Source organism: Dipodomys ordii, unplaced genomic scaffold, assembly GCF_000151885.1.
Source record: "Dipodomys ordii isolate 6190 unplaced genomic scaffold, Dord_2.0 Scaffold131, whole genome shotgun sequence".
Classification (NCBI taxonomy): Eukaryota; Metazoa; Chordata; class Mammalia; order Rodentia; family Heteromyidae; genus Dipodomys; species Dipodomys ordii.
The window spans coordinates 4,279,150-4,298,061 of NW_012267347.1; the positions used below are offsets into that span (position 1 = coordinate 4,279,150).

General features: G+C 51.9%; 1 protein-coding gene across 2 annotated transcripts; it reads left to right on the top strand.

Annotated features, from left to right (window-relative positions):
* The first annotated feature begins 3,107 nt into the window (after positions 1 to 3,107).
* Crabp2 (cellular retinoic acid binding protein 2) lies at positions 3,108 to 18,447 on the top strand. 2 transcript variants are annotated; one of them, XM_013030557.1, is made up of 4 exons: positions 3,108 to 3,368; positions 16,497 to 16,675; positions 16,876 to 16,992; positions 18,039 to 18,447. In XM_013030557.1, exons 2-4 carry the CDS (start codon positions 16,508 to 16,510, stop codon positions 18,087 to 18,089), a joined length of 336 nt encoding a protein of 111 aa, XP_012886011.1. In that variant the 5' UTR covers positions 3,108 to 3,368; positions 16,497 to 16,507; the 3' UTR covers positions 18,090 to 18,447. The 2 variants fall into 2 exon arrangements, with proteins under 2 accessions (XP_012886011.1, XP_012886010.1); XM_013030556.1 differs by lacking the exon at positions 3,108 to 3,368 and adding an exon at positions 11,814 to 12,019.
* The last annotated feature ends 465 nt before the right edge of the window (positions 18,448 to 18,912 follow it).

Sequence of the window (18,912 nt, forward strand, 5' to 3'; positions counted from 1 at the left end):
CTGGGCCTGGGCACTGTCCCTCAGCTCTTCAGCTCAAGGTTAGCGCTCTACCACTTGAGCCACAATGCCACTTCAAGCTTTTTTCTTTTTGCTTATGTGGTGCTGAGGAACCGAACCCAGGACCTCATGCATGCAAGGCAAGCGTTCTACCACTGAGCCACCTTCCCAGCCCCGGAAGTAATTCTTAATGACTGATCAGCAAGCTGGAAGAAAACTGGGAAATTATCTTTCCTTCAGAGAGGTGCATATATACATATACATACATACATAACGTGTGTGTGTGTGTGTGTGTGTGTGTGTGTGTGTGCACATACAGCCTGGGCACTGTCCCTAAGCTTCTTTGCTAGTGCTTTACCACTTGAGCCATAGAACTACTTCTAGCTTTTTCTGAGTAGTATATTGGAGTCTTGTGAACTTTTCTCCTCAGATCTCAGCCTCCTGAGTAGGATTACAGCTAGTAGCTAGGATTATCAGCACCTGGCTAGCATTATAAATTTTCTTTTTTTGGGGGGGGAGGGGTCCAGTCGTGAGGCCTGAACTCTGGGCCTGGGCGCTGTCCCTCAGCTCTTCAGTTCAAGGCTAGCGCTCTACCACTTGAGCCACAGTGCCATTTCCCGCTTTTTTCTTTTTGCTTATGTAGTGCTGAAGAATCGAACCCAGGGCCTCAGGCATGCAAGGCAAGTGCTCTACCACTGAGCCACCTTTCCAGCCCGCATTATAAATTTTCTAATACTAAAAGACCCTCTGCTCCAGGTGAGACAAGGAAATGCAGTATGAGAACCAGATCTAGCGAAACATTGGTAGTCTATAAGTTTCTTTAACAAAGCGGTGGGTTTGTTTGTTTTGTTTTCAGTGCAAGTCTGGGACATGAACTGAGACATGACCTCAGTACCTGATACTTTCACTCATTGCCTGGTACTTTACCGACTAAGCCACACCTCCAACCCCTGAAATAGTTCTTAAACAGTAAGGGGATCAAGTATGGTGGAACAACACTGCTGGTCCCTCTGTGTTAAGAACCTTAAGAACCACTGATACAGCCAAGGTTCCAAGGAAAAATCATTTGATTCCTAGTTTAACAGATGATTAGAACTGACAATAAGAAAGATCAAAAGTACTATAATTATGTACTTGCCCTAAGGCACATTAGCCTAAGCTGAAATTCAGAGAGACAAACACTTGTGAATGCAATATGCCAGGTGTGTTTATGAGTGTCCCACATCCACAGTAGATAAGCATACCATATTTTACTGTAGTTCACAAGCCGCTTTTGCTTGCCCTGTGCCACAGAACAGCTTAGCAATAGCATTTGATGCATTAATAGTGTTTTTGTTCAATTTGATGTTGCCACATAATTGGTGACAATGAGTATGTCACATTGCTTCACAGAACCTCAATGGTTCTAGAGCCCAAATCCTGGGATTATTTTCTAAGTTGATCTTTTTTGTTCTGGTCCTCTAGCTTGAACTCTCCCAGGCTAGCTTTGAACCATGATCCTCAGATCTTAGCCTCCTGAATAGCTAGGATTACAGGGGTGAGCCACCAACTCTAAATAAGTGCTTCTCTGTACCAACCACTATGATAAGCCCTTTTGGTGCATTATTTCATTTTTTGAGAGACAGATTTTGTTTGGTTTGGGTTGTTTGTTGTGGAATTTTGTGGGGTTTTTGTTTTTGTTTGTTTTTGTCAGTTATAGATCTTGAACTCGGCTTAAGGCTAGTGCTCTACCACTTTGAGCCACAGCTCCACTTCCAGTTTTCTAGTGGTTAATTGGAAGTAAGAGTCTCACGGACTATCCTGTACTGACTGGCTTTGAACCGTGATTCTCAGATCTCAGCCTCCTGCAATAGCTAGGATTATAGGTGTGAGCCACCGGCACCCAGGTTGTTTGCTTTTTTTTGGGGGGGGGGTCCGGTTGTGGGGCCTGACTCTGGGCCTGGGCACTGTCCCTCAGCTCTTCAGCTCAAGGCTAGCACTCTACCACTTGAGCCACAGCACCACTTCTGGCTTTTTTCATTTTGCTTATGTGGTGGTGAGGAATCAAACCCACGGCCTCAGGTATGCAAGGCAAGCGCTCTACCACTGAGCCACCTTCCCAGCACCTGTTTGCTTTTTTTAATTGTATTTTTTTGTGTCTTTTTTGCTACTGGGGATCAAACCCAGGACATTGCACTTGCTAGACAAGCACTTTGCCACTGAGCTACATCCCAGCCAATTTTAACAAGGAAACTGAGGCTGAAAAAAGGTAAGGAATCACTGGAAACTTGCCTCACACTTGTAATATTAGCTACTCTGGAGACAGATCTGAGGATCCAGATTCAAAACCAGCATGGGGCCAGGTGCCATGGTTCATGGCTATAATCCTAGCTACTTAGGAGGCTGAGATCTGGGGATTATAGTTCAAAGTCAGCCTGGGCAGGAAAGTCTGTGACACTCTTATGTCCAGTTAACCACAAGAAAACCAGAAGTGGTGCTGTGCAAGTGGTAGAGTTCTGGCCTTGATCTGAAGAGCTCAGGGACAGCACCTAGGCCCAGAGTTCAAGCTCCACAAACAAACAAACAAAAAAAAAGCCAGCATGGGCAATAAAGTCTATAAAACTCATTTCCAATTAACCAAGAAAAAGCCAGAAATGGGACTGAGAATGTAGCTTAGTGATAGAGTGCTTGCCTGGAATAATAAAGCCCTAGGTTTGATTCCTCAGTACCACATAAACAGAAAAAGTTGCAAGTGGCACTATGGCTCGAATGGTAGAGTGCTAGCCTTGAGCAAAAGAAGCTCAGGGATAGTGCCCAGGCCCTGAGTTCAAGCCCCAGGACTGGCAAAAAAAAGAGAAAAGGAAAAAGCCAGAAACAGAAGTATAGTTTAAGTGGTAGAGTGAGTAGAACGCCAGATGAGCAAAAAAGCCAAGAAAGAGTTCAAGCCTCAGCACCAACACAAAAATAAAGAAATCTTTTCCAGATCAAATAGCTTGAAGTTGGTGGTACTATAACTTAGACCTGCCAAGTCAGCCTGTCTGAAGTACCTACTCTGCCAGGCATTGTGCTAGGCAGTAGGGGAATAGCATTTGCCCCCTGAATTGATTCAGCAGCCTGAAAACCAGGAAAGTACTGTCAGTGCACTGTGGCAAGTACTATCCAAAGCCATTGAAGGATTTCAAAGCAGGGAAAAGATGTGAACAGATGTGTGTTTTGTAAAGATGATGCTGGCAGCCGAATGGAACCTGCACTGGAGAAGAGCTCCGTGGAATGGGCAACAATGGAAATCTGAATCAGTGAAGTGGGAAGGCAGGTGAGCATCACAAAGGAAACAGAAACAAGACTTGGATATCAGGACAACAGTATAAAAGGATGGATATTTCTGCATTAGGGTAAGTTTGCAGGGATTGTGGCCCAAGGCCAGGCTGGGTAGTGGGGGGGGGGGGAGGAAGCAAGAGATCTTAAAAATAACTAGAGCTAAAAAGATTGGGACATAGCTCAAGTGGTGGAGCCACCTGCCCAGCAGGATCTGAGCAGAGGAATGATAGGAACTGACGCAAGACTCCTCTTGAGGCGAGAATGAGAATAGACAACCTGTGTGGAGGATAGGTGGGGGTGTGGTGTCAGTGGAGTGAGGAGTGACATGATGTGGGACAGATTTATTTATTTATTTATTTATTTATTATTTTTGGGGTCCGGTCGTGGGGCCTGAACTCTGGGCCTGGGTGCTGTCCCTCAGCTCTTCAGCTCAAGGCTAGCGCTCTACCTCTTGAGCCACAGTACCACTTCAAGCTTTTTTCTTTTTGCTTATGTGGTGCTGAGGAATTGAACCCAGGGCCTCATGCATACAAAGCAAGCGCTCTACCACTGAACTACCTTCCCAGCCCTTGGGACAGATTTAACTTGACATACACAGAGGGGCGTTGGTGTGGTATGGTTTGTGATGAACAACAGCTTAATCCAAGACTGACATCTTTGATCTTCCTGCCCTCCTCAGAGCTGGTCCTGACCTATCAGAGGAAACTCAGGGAATGCATATGCTCTGATGAGTAGAGAACCGGGTTTTTGTTGCATCTTTTTTTTTGGTCGGTTGTGGTGCCTGAACTCTGGGCCTGGGTGCTGTCCCTCAGCTCTTTAGCTCAAGCCACTTCCGGCTTTTTCTGCTTATGTGGTGCTGAGGAATTGAACCCATGGCCTCATGCATGCAAGGCAAGCATTCTGCCACTGAGCCACTTCCCAGCCAGCGTCTTCTCTTTGCCCACCCCATCTGGTTTTGTCCTTTTTATTCGTGTTTGTGTGTGTGTGTGTGTGTGTGTTTTGTCCTTTTTATTCGTGTGTGTGTGTGTGTGTGTGTGTGTGTGTGTGTAGCTCATGGCCTTACTACAAACACCATTAGCTCTCTGCTGACGGCCTGCATGCTGTCCCTAAGCCTCTAACTAGAGCGACAGCACTACTTCAACTTTTTCTAAGTAGTTTATTGGAGAAAAGAGTCTCATGGACTTACCTGTGATCCTCAGATCTCAGCTTCCTGAGTAGCTAGGATTACAGACATGAGCCACCAGTGCTGGCTTCTGAATTTTTTATTTTATTTTATTTTTTTGTCGGTCTTGAGGCTTGAACTCTGGGCCTGGGAGCTCTCCCTCAGCTCTTCAGCTCAAGGCAATGCTCTACCACTTGAGCCACAGTGCCACTTCCGGTTTTCTGAGTGGTCTTTTTGGAGATAAGAGTTTCATGGCCTTCCTGCCCGGGCTGGCTTTGAACCCTGATCCTCAGATCTCAGCCTCCTGAGTAGCTAGGATTACAGGCGTTAGCCATCGGTGCCTGGCTGAGCTTCTTTTGTGTTGTTGTTATTGGTCATAGATCTTGAACTTGGAGCTTAGATGCTGTCTCTGAACTTTTTGCTCAAGGTTAGTAGTGCTCTATCACTTGAGCCCCAGCTCCACTTCTGGCTTTTTTGGTAGTTTATTAGATGTAAGAGTTTCACAGAAGCCGGGTGCTGGTGGCTCACACCTGTAATTCTAGCTACTCAGGAGGCTGAGATCTGTGGATCAGGGTTCAAAGCCAGCCCAGGCAAGAAAGTCTGTGAAATTCTTATCCAATAAATCACCAGAAACTGGAAGAGGCGCTGTAAATCAGGAGGTAGAGCACTAGCCTTGAGCAAAATTGCTGAGGGACTGCGCTCAGGCCCAGAGTTCAAGCCCCTTGAGCTCTTCAGCTCTAGGTGAGCACTCTACCACTTGAACCACAGTGCCACTTCCGGTTTTCTGGTGGGTAAGCTCCACTTAAGAGTCTCACAGACTTTGCTGCCCTGGCTGGCTTTGAACTACGCTCCTCAGATCTCAGCCTCCTGAATTGCTAGGATTATTGGCTTGAGCCACTGGCACCTTGCTCCTGAGCTGGCTTGGAACTGTGATCTTCCCATCTCAGCGTCCTGAGTAGTTAGGATTACAGGTGTGAGCCACCAGCACCTGGCTCTCGGCTTTCTTTTGAGATAGTGTATGTGATACTTAGGATTTGTGGAGAGGTGGGAGATGGTGCAGAGGGAGAAGGTGTTTTGAGTATTTTGGTGTGGAAAAACCAGCACAACTTGATCCTCTTCCAGGCCCAAGCAGATTCCATTCTCAAGTGCTTAAGAACAAAGCTTTGGTGTCACAGGCCTAAGACAGCTCATAGAAAGCTTTTGCATGGTTAGAGGGCCCAGGTCCAGAGCAAATACTGTTTCCAGGATGGTGTATGACCTTGGCCTGATCTGTCAGAGCACCAAGCAACACAGCAACCCTAGGCTAGAGTAGCATCCCAAAGGCCACCGCACATACTTCCATCCTGCTTAGTTGAAATCCTGCTTGGTTGCTTCTTTGGATAGATTCCATAAGAAGGATCTAAATCATAACCGAAGGAGGAAGAAGTAAATGACTGCCCTTGCCCTGGGAGCTGGGAGGGAACTGAGCAACACCCAGAATCCAAGGAGGCAGAGAATCCAGCCTGGCAGCTCTAGACCCAGGCCTGGTTGGCAGAGTGAATAATCCTTGAGAAGGTTTGAAGGTTTCCTGCTGCATGAGAGGGTGGAGCTGAAGAGAAAAGGGGACAAAGACCAGGGAAAAGGGAGTTGCTCTTACACTAGGCACACAGACATGCCTGTGTGCACACATACACTCTGTCTTCACTCCAAGCTGCCTCCTCCCAGCTGGAACCAATTCCCTTATGCTCCTGGAACGTAGTCCCTGGAGGTGAGGGAGTTTCTGAGGAGATTCAGCCCACAGAGACTACCAGTGTCCCACGAGCAGCACTGGTGAGCACTGAGCCTGGTGAGTGTCCAGGCCCCGGGATGGCTCTGTCTCTAGGCCAGTGGGAAGACTAACCAGCAATCCAGATCATAGGAAAGCCTGGCGTTCCCTGTCTCTGAGCTCTGGGATTTAGGAGGCATGAGACCATGTGGGAGGCTGGCAGCTGTGAAATCAGGAACTGCTGGCTTCTTTGATCCCCTACCCCCAGACATGTTCCCGCGGATCCCTGAGTTCCAAAGCTCCTGCCTAGATGGCTCTGCCCAGATTGATAGAGGTATCCCCCGAAGGGGGAGGTTGGGGACTCCATCAGGGCCATGTGCATCCTCAGAAGTGGCCTTTGCAGTCCAGACAGGCTGGGGGCCCTGGCGGCTGAGAGCAGAGCCAGGGAGGCGGGGAGATTGTTCAGCCTCTTTGACAGCTGACATTTTCCAGAGCTCATGCCTGCAGGGGAAAGGAAATCAGAGCTTCCCACCTCACACATCTTTTTCCCATTTTGTTCGTGCTGCCTGGAGAAAGCTATCAGGTCTAGGTCAGTCTGGGGCCTCTCCCAACCTCCAGCCTGCCTGCCCATTTCTCTAGCTCTTTTAGAAGGAGGGGTTAGGAGTGGGGGGTCATGAGAAGGACAAGACCCTAGCCTTGTTCAGATCAGACTCTGAACTCTTGTATCCCTTTTTATCCTTGCCAGTTCAAGATAGCAAGAGTGGGACCAGAAATTTGAGTCGGCTCCTTAATTCTGCTCAAATCCCCTCTGCATCTTGACAGTCTGTGTAGGGTCCAGCCATTGATCCCAAGGAAAGGACATAGGCACCGGATCTGGCAGGGCAGAAGGAAGGGCCTTGGGTTTGGGAAACTGGGAACTCCAGCATCCTTGGAGCCACCAGGGCAGCTGGTTTCCATGGGCCCAGGAAACTTGGTCCATTGTCTACAGAAAACAACTGCATTTGGGGGTTTAGGACAAAAGGGAATGGGGCCCCCAAGAAGCCCTGTTTTACCTTCCAGAGGCTGACCCATCAGCCCTGCTAGCCAGCTCCAAGGACAGTGAGTCCAATAGCCCCTTTGGTTCCCACCCAGAACCTCAAGCCCCCTTAGTCCCTTCTCTGGGACTTCTGACTTCTTTCCTCTTCTATCCCAGAGTTTGGTTATCTGGCTCAGTGCCAACCAACCCTTCATCCCTGTTCCTCATCTCTTCCTCCAGAAACTGCAGAACTTATTTTTGGCTTGGAGGGGTAGGGTCCCTGATCCCCACTCTCCACTCCCCCTCTCAGAGAATCAGAGGTGGTAGCCTCAGGAATGTGGCCCCAGTGCCCACAGGGAAGCAGCAGAGCTGGAGACTGAGCTGCAGGGTGTCTTCCAGAGCTGGCCACTTTCCCCAGATACCACCAGCCCCAGCCAGACTTGCCAAGGCTACAGCAGTGCCCTCCCCCCAGGTTTGGGAAAGTGCAAGGGAAGTGGCAGAGGGGTCTGGCTCTGGAAACAAAGCCAGAGTTTAGCTCCAGGTCATAGTCAGCTCCATCCAGGGGACTGAGCCTCAGTCCAGACACGTCCTCAGCCAGTGCATCTCCACCTCCTTCCTCCCTCTTCCCTCCCCCCTCCCTGGTTGAGCCAGCCCAGCCTAGCCCTAAGGACAGCGTTGGTAGCTGGAGCTGGGAACAGAATAGCAGAGCCAAGAACAACAGAGGCACTGCCTGGGTGCTGAACAGACCCTATCTAGTCTGACTGCAACCCCTCCATTCGCAGCCAGTCAGCTTCCCAGGCTGCGGTCCAGACCCTGCTGGGCCACACCTGTTCCCTCTGCCACACCCTAGGCCAGCCCTGGGGGGTCACCGTCATCCATAGTTTTGGGTGGAGCTTCTCTCCTCAGGTCAGTCCACTAAGACTTCTTTCACCTTCTCCAGTTCTCAGAGTCTCTCCTTTGCACTCAGGTGCTTCTGGGAAATAGATTGCTTCCTTTCTAGGTTTTGGATCCGGTCTCCCAGCTTGCACTTACATTGCTAGAAGCTTTTTGTATTGTTTTAATTTCCATCTATCCTGCTGCAATGGTAGTTTCTTTTGCCAGGGGGTGGGGGGTAGGGGGAGAGGTCAGAGCCTGGCCTTCACACATTCCAGAAAGCTGTATCCCAGCTTGGCACAGGGCAAGGATACAGAACTCCCCTCTGCACCGAGGGTGGAGCAGTCTGTGAGGCAAGATGTGTGCTCCGAACCCCGAGGAGTGGGGGTGGGGGTGGGGTGTTAGGAAATGCAACAGCCTGGCCCAGCATCTCCCAGTTCCTCTTCTGCTCTCAGACCACCCCACCTTCTGTACAAGTCCTAACTTCTTTCCTGGCCCTCTCTGCTGAGCAGCAGAACCCCAGGTGTCCAGCCCCGCCTGGCTTTCATTTCTGAGTTCCCGCCAACAAACTCTCTGACCCAGTAGAGGCAATAATACTGCATGGGGTGAGGTTCTCCATGAGTGCTGACATTGGCTAGAGAATCCCCCTGATCCTGGTTGAGGGCGAGGGTGGGACCTTCATGAGTTCCCTGTGCTGGACTGTGAGGTCACCCCTCCCATCACATTCAACCTCCAGGAAGTGACAGAGAATGGCAGGGGTGTCTACTCTTCCAATCCCTGCACCCCTCAATTGTGCACACAGCTGGGCCCTACCCATCTTCATTCCTGCTGTTGCAAAACCAGCCACTTTCCTCCTTTACACTACAGTGGAACAAAGCTCCAGAGTGTTCCTAACTATCCCAGATTTGTCCGTATAATCTTAGTCCACCCAACCCCCGTCTTGCCTCAGCTCCCCTAGCTTTCCTCGTCAACTTGGCACCCTTCCCCCACTTGAGTCTCCAAATTCCTGGGGGAGCCCCAAGAGGGTTATAATCAAGACCCCCTAGGAAGGGGGAAGGGGTCGCCCCGGGCAGATCTGCAGCAGATTTGGTCATAATTAAAAGGCCAGCGACACTGGGAAATTCTTTCTCCTTATTGATCCCAGCGGGAAATTAAAGCCAGTTGTTTGTGACTGAGTGGCTCATGTTGGCGAAACTCCTCCCCATCGCCTGGCTCCTGGGCCTCTAATCCTGCCCCTTGCCCCTAGGACCTCCCCCCCCAATCTTCCGGTGAGCCCCCCTCTCATCTCCCACCCTTGTGTCCTGGGAACTTCCAGAGCATCTCTCCAGAGCCCCCTCCACCCGCACTGCTCCCCTCGGGCTGAGACCTCCACCCCGTCCCCTCCCCGTTAGTTAGTCAGCTGCTCCGACCCTCACCCCCCTTCCTCAGCCAGGGTTGGGGTGCTGGGGGCCTGAGCTCAGGCCCAGAGCTGCCAAACCGCAAACACATCTGGAAAGAATTCCTCTTCCAGCCCCACTTCCCTTTGTCTTTACTTCTGTCTCTTTGGAAATCTTGCCCAGTTGGCTGATGTGGGGAGTGGGGAAGTAAGGGGGGGTGGCCCCCACCTCAGGGAACCCCCTCTCGGCTCCAGCCTCCCCAGTCCTCTTGGCTAAGCTGCGGGGGCCTGTACTTCCCCGCTCTAGCATCAGAGGACCAAATCACGTTTCTCCCAGGGCTGGGTGCCCTCCATCCTGATAACCAGCCCTGGAGTGAGGTTTTAACAACTTGTCCAAAGGCGCAGGCATGTGCCCCGGCCCTTTTCACTAAGTCTGAGCAGGAGACTGGATTTTTCGGGGGTAGGGGCTCCAGAGGGCTGGAGTGAAGATGGACATAACGACCCAGGTTGGAGAAGTGGAGGCAGCGGGAGTCGAGTTTCCGTCCTGTTCCCTCCTCCAGTCTCTCTTCATCCCTTTGGCCTGGAGCCGGATTTCACTGTCAGAGCCTAATCCCTCTCCCATTACCTACAGCGACGCGGAGCCGGGGGAGTGGAGGAGGAGCTTCGCCGCGCCGCGAGCTCTCCCCACAGCCCCCTTCCTTCCCCTGCCACACGGTGGTCCCAGAGCTGCTGCTCTCCAAGCCCCTTCCGGAAGCCCAGGCCCCCAGGTCACATTCTCCCAAATCCTGGAGCCTTAAGCCCAGCGCCCTTTTTCAACTCTGCTAGTTGGTTGCCTGCTGCGGGGTGGGGCCCCATCTCCAAGCACTTTTCTGCGCGCTATAACCTCTCTCCCGCCGGCTGCAGCCAGCCCAGCTGCCTTCGTTTGCTACCCACCCCATGATTCAGAGATTTCCCTTAGCTCAGAGGCCTGACCCCGGCAGTGTCCGCGGGTCATCTTCCAGTCCCTCCCCTCCCCAGCTCCGCCGAAGGCCCCCGCCCCCCTCCTCGGATGAGGGCTAGGATGGGCGCCCGGCCCGCCCGGAGGGTGCCCAGCCTCTGTGGGTAGGGAGTGCGGGGTGCGGGGCGAGCCGCTGGGCCACGTGCGCCGCCGAGCCCCTCGGTGCTGACAGGCGGGGACGGCTCTCGGCTCCCGCACCGCATTCCATCCTCTGCGGTTTCCGGCATCGGGTCTCCACGGCCCGCCGCCGCCGAGCCTCCATTTCTATTGCTCTGCCCCGGGACCGCCCCCCCCCCCCCGCCATCTCCATTGGGTCCGGTTCATCCCCACTCGGGGCTCAGCGGGAGGCTGGGCCCTACCCCCCCCTTTCATGTCTCACTTCAAAGCCGCTCCTCCCGCCGGTTTTACAGCTCAGGATGGCGACACCTGAGACCCCGCTCTGCTCGCTCTCGGGGCGCTCAGCCTCCCCCACCCCGGTGGCGGCGCGCGGAGCTCCACGTCCTGCCCCGCCCCGCCCCCCGGAGCCGGGCCGGGGAAAGCGCCTCAATAAAGAGTCCGGTCAAGCGATCGGCGGTGACCTCTGCCCTCCCCAGCCTCGCGCCCTCCGGGCTCCGGCTTAACCCTTCCATGTCCGCCCGTTGCCTTTAGTGAGTGAAATGAGTTGCCAACGGTTCTTTTCTAGGATCCACGGAGACCACCACCCGAACCCTAAGCCGGGCCGGGTGTTGGGGGGCGGGGGGTGGGGTACACCTCCCCTCTCAGCCTCGGAATCATCCCAGGAGGGGGCGCCATTGCCCCGTGTTCGGACCCCACCACGCCGGGGTTCCGCGGTTTCTCTCTGAGTTCGGAGCTGTCGGATCCGGTTCCGGTTCCCGTGGAGTCGGGGCTCGGCTCCGGCGCTATCTAGATCTGGGGTTCACTCTAGTGGGTTCAAACCTGCCCCCCCACCCCCACCCCCCAGCCAGGACTCCGATGCACCGAGTCAGGTTGGGGACTAGTAGGGGGTTGGCAAAACGTGATCCCCGTGGTTCACCCTGCAAGATGTGAGATCCAGCCTCGGGGCCCCCGGCCTGGCGCCCGCCCCCTCCTCTCTCCAAAGGCGCAATTCGAGGGCGCGCGACCTATCCGGTTCCCCAGCCACCCATTGGCATGAGAGAAGGCTGTCTTGGCTCCCAGAGACCCTTAGGCTCACATACAGGACTAGAACCAGAGACTGGGTTGGAGGGACTCCGAGGAGACCCCCAGGTGGGGTACGGAGGCGGAGCGGGAGGCGGGGCCACCCCGCTCCTGGGCCGGGGCGGGCCAGCTCCTGGTATAAAAACTGCCCGCGCGGGAGCCCAAGCCAATTTTGGGGTTGTCCTCCAACGTGTCTTGGTTCCTGAATCTCAAGATCCTGCAAAGGCAGCAGCAGAGTAATTTTCGACTAAGGGACTCAGTGTCCAGTGCTCTAGCCGAGGAACCTAAGGGAACCACCACCCACACCGCCACTATGCCCAACTTTTCTGGAAACTGGAAAATCCTCAAATCCGAACAGTTCGAGGAATTGCTCTTAGAGCTGGGTAAGGAGGGGTTGGAGCGCCCAGGAGGGGCTAGGGGATGCTAGAATCCTTGGGGATGGGGAGGTTAGGGACAAGAAAGAAACTCGAGACCAAATCATCGGGGTGAGGGGGTGGGGGTATCGGAGCCTGTATCTACAGACAGAGAAATGGACGGGACGTCTGGGTCCCGAAACACTGGAGCTGGACCCCTAAAATCTGATTTTTCCAATGGAGCGCCCACCAGAGCCGGCTCTAGCGGCGACTCAGAGCCTGTGAATCAAGTAGAAAGCAGAAGCACGAGGTTGGTCTTAGGAGCAGGATGGCCCGTCTCAGAGCCTGGACCCGCTGATCAGGGCACCTGGCGCTCTCTGCAGTTTAGACACTGCTGCTGGGAAAGCTTCTACATCCACGCCATGAACCTAGGTGTTTCCTTGGCTGATCCCTTAGGAGACATTCCAACTTTCTTCCTATTCCCCCAGCAGTAGCCTAATCCCAGGGACGGGGTCTTTACCCTCTAGCCCAGGTCTCCCCACCAGGTGGTCCAAAGCTGAAACATCCCCTGGGCCCGCTCCTTCCCTCTCCTGCACTTTCCATTTTCTTCTCACCCCCCCTTCCCCCCATTTGTGAGACAAATATTTTCCTACTGCAAGCAGCTCCAGAGTCCTAAAGTCACTCTGGATAATTATCACTTTCTTGGATTTCAACAAATGTCTTTGTGTGAAACCCCAATTCTTTAATTTCCAAAAGCCTGGGTTCCTGCCTCCCTTTACAGCCAAAGACCAGCTGCAGCCCAGTGGTTGTGTGTGGGGATGGGGCGGGGGTAGAGGGGGGGCACTAAATCCATCCAGATTACCTTTTGTGCTTCTAACTTTCTTGGCCCACCTATTGCTGCCTCCTGGGGTGGAACTGGGCTAGAGGGTCTGGTGAAGAGGAAAGTGCCAGGATTTAGTGACTGGGGAGACATTTGGGAAGAAATGGTTATAGACCTCAACAAATGGGAACAGCCCAAGCCTAACTATGGCTGAGCACACTTGTGCATGAGTGTATGCATGCCTTTGTGTGTGTGTGTGCTTGGAAAAATAAGGGGTCTGTAGAATAAGTCTGGACCTAAAAAGAGTGCAGTGAGGGAGCAGGGATTTTGGTCTTTGCTTGTTTTACCTGTCATCTAACCACATTACTTCTTACAATCATGTGAATCTTCCTTGCTCTGCCCTTGCTGAAAAAAGAGATGAAAGGGTAGAAAATTTTCCTTTTAGGAAGTCTATTGCCACTCCCTTTTCCAGCTGTTCTGGATTCTGCCCTGAGGTGGTGGCCTGGCACACCCCCAGACCCCAGCTGGAGAGTAAGAGCCAACTCCACTTTCTGTCTTCAGGCTGTTTGTTCTCTCTGCAGGGTCTCTCAGAGCCACGTGCCTCCCCATGCCCTGCTAAGGGGCAGATTGAAAACAGACCCAGTAGATAAACACTGTCCTGAGTCAGCCAAAGCCTCTGAGCCAGGCCTCCAGCTCCACAGGCACCAGGGACTGGCTAGAAGATGTGTTCTCTGAACCCAGCCTTGCCTCTGCAGACACCTCAGTCCCTTCTTTCCCCTAATCCTATTCCTGGGTCCCATCTGGTGGGGAGTGCTCAGTAATGGGGGGTATTTATTCCCTCTGGTGTGAGAGCCATGAATCACACTGCATCTTTCTGTTCCTATTACTGGAAATATGGTTGTTAGATAACAAGATGGACTTTCCAGGTAGGAAGAGTGAAGTGGCTTCTTTATCCAAGAAGATATGGTGAAGTATGTCTCCTAACAAATCCAATGGGCTTGGAGATCTCAGGTATTTCTCCCTGGACTTAGATCAGCAGCCTAGAGCTGGGATTCCTGGGCTCCTGAGTGGCAAGACTTCTTTCTTCCCTTTCCCTTCTGTGTGGAATAGGGTGATTCTGCTTTGGTGCTGAGGGAAATGAGGGTTTGTTCCTCTAGGAACCCAGACCTGCAGGAGGTCCAGGAGGTTAGCCAGCTTAACCCTCCTTCCTTCTCTTATTGTACCAGGGTTGGGGAGGTGGGGCATAGACAACCTGGCTGGCCAGAAGATCTTCCTTTTGCTTTTCCTGGCAGAGAGATGCCAATCCTTTTGCCTACTCTTCATAACTGGAAGCAAAGAAGGGGTCTAAGCTGGGAAAAGGCACAGGGGTATCCAGAGACTGAAGCCACAGAGGCTGATTGAAGTGGCTGTTCCTTCTCTCTTCTCAGGGCAGGACAGAGTTCCCTTGAAAAGAGAGGGGTGGGGGGAGGGCACAGAATCAATGGAAAATGGGTGAAAGCGTGCAGCAGCGGAGCCCACTGGCTGCACTGGACACGAGAGTGGAACACGCAACTCGTGGGCAAGATGAGAGGGAGGGAATAAGAGAGAATAAGGGAACGGATTATACTATGCAAAAGGAAGGAAATGTTCTTATTACCTGATGTATGTAAAGCTAACCCTGCTTAGAAAAATCTCAAAGAAAGAGAGAGAGAAGGAAGGAAGGAAGGAAGGGAAAAAGGAAGAAGGGAAGGAAGGAAGGAAGGAGAGGGGCATAAGAACCTTCTAGATGGGCTGGTGAGCCATAGTGTGAACTTTTTCTTTCTTTTTCACTTTTGTTGGTGGTGGTAGTGGTCATGGAGCTTGAACTCAGGGCCTGGGCACTGTTCCTAGCCCTCGTCCACTTTGAGTTGGTTTTGGAGTAGTCACTTGTAGATGAGTTTCACAGCCCTGCACTGGTGCTCACACCTGTAATCCTAGCTACTCAGGAGGCTGAGATCTAAGGATCGCGGTTCAAAGTCAGCCCAGGCAGAAAAGTCCCCATGAGACTTTTATCTCCTGCTAACCACTCAAAAACCAGAATGGAGTTGTGGCTTTAAAGTATAGAATGCTAGCATTGAGCAAAAGAGCTCAGGGACAATGCCCAGGCCCTGAACTCAAGCTCCATGACTGACAAAAAAAAAAAAAAAAAGTCTTAACAGACTTTTATGCTGAGGCTAGCTTCGAACCACAATCCTCAGATCTCAGCTGCCAGCTCTTTCTCACTTTTTTTTTGGGGGGGGGGAGCAGCCCTGGGGCTTGAACTCGGGATCTGGGCATTGTCCCTGAGCTGCTTTTGCTCAAGGTTAGCACTCTACCACTTAACCACAGCACCACTTCCAGCCTTTTCTGTTTACGTGGTACTGAGAGAACCAAACCCAGGGCTTCATGCATGCTAGGCAAGCACTCTACCACTAAGCCACATTCCCAGCTCTCTCTCTCTTTTTTTTTTTTTGTGGTCGGTCATGGGGCTTGAACTCTGGGCCTGGTCACTCTCCCTGAGCTCTTCAGCTCAAGACTAACACTCTTATCACTTGAGCCACAGTGCCACTTCTGGTTTTCTGATGATTAACTGGATATAAGAATCTCACAGGGGCTGGGAAGGTGGCTCAGTGGTAGAGCGCTTGCTTTGCATGCATGAGGCCCTGGGTTCGATTCCTCAGCACCACATAAGCAAATAGAAAAAAGTCGGAAGTGGCACTGTAGCTCAAGTGGTGGAGTGCTAGCAGCAGAAGAGCTGAGGGACAGTGCCCAGGCCCAGAGTTCAGGCCCCACGACCGGACCCCCCCCAAAAAAAAAAAAAAGAATCTCACAGACTTTCCTGATTGGTCTGGCTTTGAACCACGATTCTCAGATCTCAGCCTCCTGAGTAGCTAGGATTACAAGCATGAGCCAGGCGTGGGTGGCTCACACCTATAATCCTAGCTATTCAGGAGGCTGAGATCTGAGGATCTCGGTTCAAAGCCAGCCCAGACAAGAAAGTCTATGAGACTCTTATCTCCAATAAACCACTGAAAACTGGAAGTGGCGGTGTGGCTCAAGTGGTAGAGCACTCGCCTTGAGCTGAAGGGCTGAAGGATAGCACGGAGGCCCAGAGTTCAAGCCCCAAGACCAACAAAAATTAAAAGAGAGAGGGAGAGAGAGAGAAAGAAACAACTACTTATCTCTTTCTCTGTTGAGAATCCTGCTCCTTGCTTGAGGGGATGGGTGGAGATTGGGAAATGAACACCTGCCTAGCACCAGAGAGGGTGAGTAGCTAGGACAGAGAAGGAATTAGCCTCTACTTTCCAGGTGTGCCCTGCACATGGGCATAAGGAAGGACCTAGTGATTAAACTTCTCGAGCCAGGATAGAGGAAAGCCTAAACTGAGGTAAGAGGAGCCATGATGAGCCTGAAGCAGAATCTTTGTTGGGGGGGATGGGGGATGTCCCTGAGAATTCTGGGGGTGAGGAGCTGGGCTTAAACCCTAGCCATCTGATGATTCATCAGAGGCGGGACCATAGTCAGGAACAGGACTTCCAGGGGACAGGACTCTGTGCCCCTCCTCCCTAAACCTTTCACACCTGTATCTCATTCTAGGTTCTTTGCTGCTGCCAATGGCAGCACAGGTAGGCCTATTCAAGCTATCTCATAGGCAGAGTGTGAGACAGGTGTCCCCTCCTTTCCCCATAGGGGTGAACATCATGTTGAGGAAGATCGCCGTGGCTGCAGCATCCAAGCCAGCAGTGGAGATCAAGCAGGAAGGGGACACTTTCTACATCAAAACCTCTACTGCTGTGCGTACCACAGAGATTAACTTCAAGATTGGGGAGGAGTTTGAGGAGCAGACTGTGGATGGGAGACCCTGCAAGGTGAGTGCCAGGAAGCTTCCCTCCAGGTCCTAACATCTACTACCCTGCCTCCCACATGCCACTGTTCATCCAGCTTTCCTACATGATTTTCTCTATGTCCTATGAAGTCCCTGAGCAATAGCACCTGTCTGTTCCTTATCCCACTCATTTGCTTGGCCTCCATGATGGTTTCAGCTCACCTGGCCCCCTCTCCCTTATAGAGCCTGGTGAAATGGGAGAGTGAGAACAAAATGGTCTGTGAGCAGAGACTTCTGAAGGGAGAGGGCCCCAAGACCTCCTGGACCAGAGAACTGACCAATGATGGAGAGCTGATCCTGGTGAGTCCTACCCATTCCTAGCCACTAGCAAATCTCTGCTACCTTTGCGGTTTATCTGGGAGGATCCAGGGTGCAGGAGACTCAAGAGCAGCTGTGGCTGGTCTTCCCTTCCCCCTGATCAGCCAACCAGATAAGACTAAGCCATCCATCTCCCATACAGTGTGAATTAGAAATGGTGTCCCTGGGCTGGGAATGTGGCTTAGTGGTAGAGTGCTTGCCTAGCATGCATGAAGCCCTGGGTTCGAGTCCTCAGTACTACATAAACAAGAAAGCCAGCAGTGGCACACTGGCTCAAGTGGTAGAGTGCTAGCCTTGAGCAAAAGAAGCTCAGAGACAGTGCCCAGACTCTGAGTTCAAGCCCCAGGACTGGGGGGCAAAAATGGAGATAGGAGGATTGAGATCTGAGGCTATCCCAGAGAAAAGCATGAGCCCCTATCTGAAAACTGTAAGGACTGGCTCCATTGGGAAAACATTAGCCTAGTAAATGCAAAGCCCAGAGTTCAATCCCTAGTAACACTAAAAATACAACAAAAGAAAAGAAATGGGGTCCTTTTTGTGTGGCTCAGACACACACTGGGAGACATCCTTGGCCCGGCCAAAAGAGTGGGCTTCTACTTGATTGCTGTCTCCTACCAATGATACTTGGACATTCTTGGACCAGTTTCTTCTTGTTTTTGTTGCTTTTTGTTGGTGTTTGTTTGTTTTGGTTTGGGTTTTTTGTTTGTTTGTTTGTTTGTTTGTTTTTGCCAGTCCTGGAGCTTGAACTCAGGGCCTGAGCACTGTCCCTGAGCTTCATTTCCTCAAGGTTGGCATTCTACCACTTGAACTACAGTGCCACTTCTGGCTTTTCCTGTTTATGTGGTGCTGAGGTACCAGGGCTTCATGCATGCTAGGCAAGCACTCTACCACAAAGCCCAGTTCCTTCCTGTTTGGACTTGGAGTCCAAGCTGTATGCCTCGATGCAACTCTTCTCCCCTGAAGTCAAGAGCCATATCTCCCTCAAGTCCACGTGCCTAGCAGGCTAACAACTACTTCTGTCCTTCCAGACCATGACAGCAAACGACGTTGTGTGCACCAGGGTCTATGTCCGAGAGTGAGCAGCCATGGACCAAGAGCCACCTGAAGCCCATCTATCCCCCACCCCACCAACCCACTGCTTCAGAGTCCTCGTATAGCCACCACTCTCCCTTCCACACCCATTTTATAGCTTAGCTTTCCCTTTACCCCTTCACTCCTGTGGGCCACTGGGATACCTCTTGTAGGGACTTTTGTTCTTTGACCAACCCCTCCTTTTCTTTTGCCACACTGAGAGGGGCAGGTTGCAGGAGCCCAGACCACACCCCTTCCACCATCACTCCCCTCCCCCAGGCCAGCAGTCTAGCTCCATACCAGCCTAGAGTCTCTGCTTCCCTCCAGGGAGGTTCTGAGTAAGAAGACTGTCTTTAATTTCTACTCTTTGTCCCTGTAGCCTCCATGGTTTAGAATATTTATTTGTTAATTTTATTAAAAGGTTAAAAAAAAAAAACTGTCTCTGGCTCATTGGGCAGGGGTAACCAAGCATCAAGTTCAGTCTTGCCTGAAATGCAGTGTGAAGTGCAGTGAACTCACACTCCATGGCTGGGAGGAGAAAGTTGCCTCCTCATCCTCTGACCAGCACCTCTTGATCTGTGCTGAGTGTGTCAGCATTACCTCCCCTTCGTGTCTCCAGCCCCTGCTCCCCGAAGCCTACATCTCCTCCTCATGGTCTCTCAAGTGCACTGGGCTCTGGGGAGCAATTCCATCTGTTCCTGTGTCCACACAGTGTTCTCTTCCAATTGTCCCTCCCCTCCTCTAGCCTCAACCTATGGGTGCCCTACACCTGGCTTTGGCCTCCTACCTGGTTCCAAATGAGTTTATCAACACCCACAGGCTGGCCTGGCT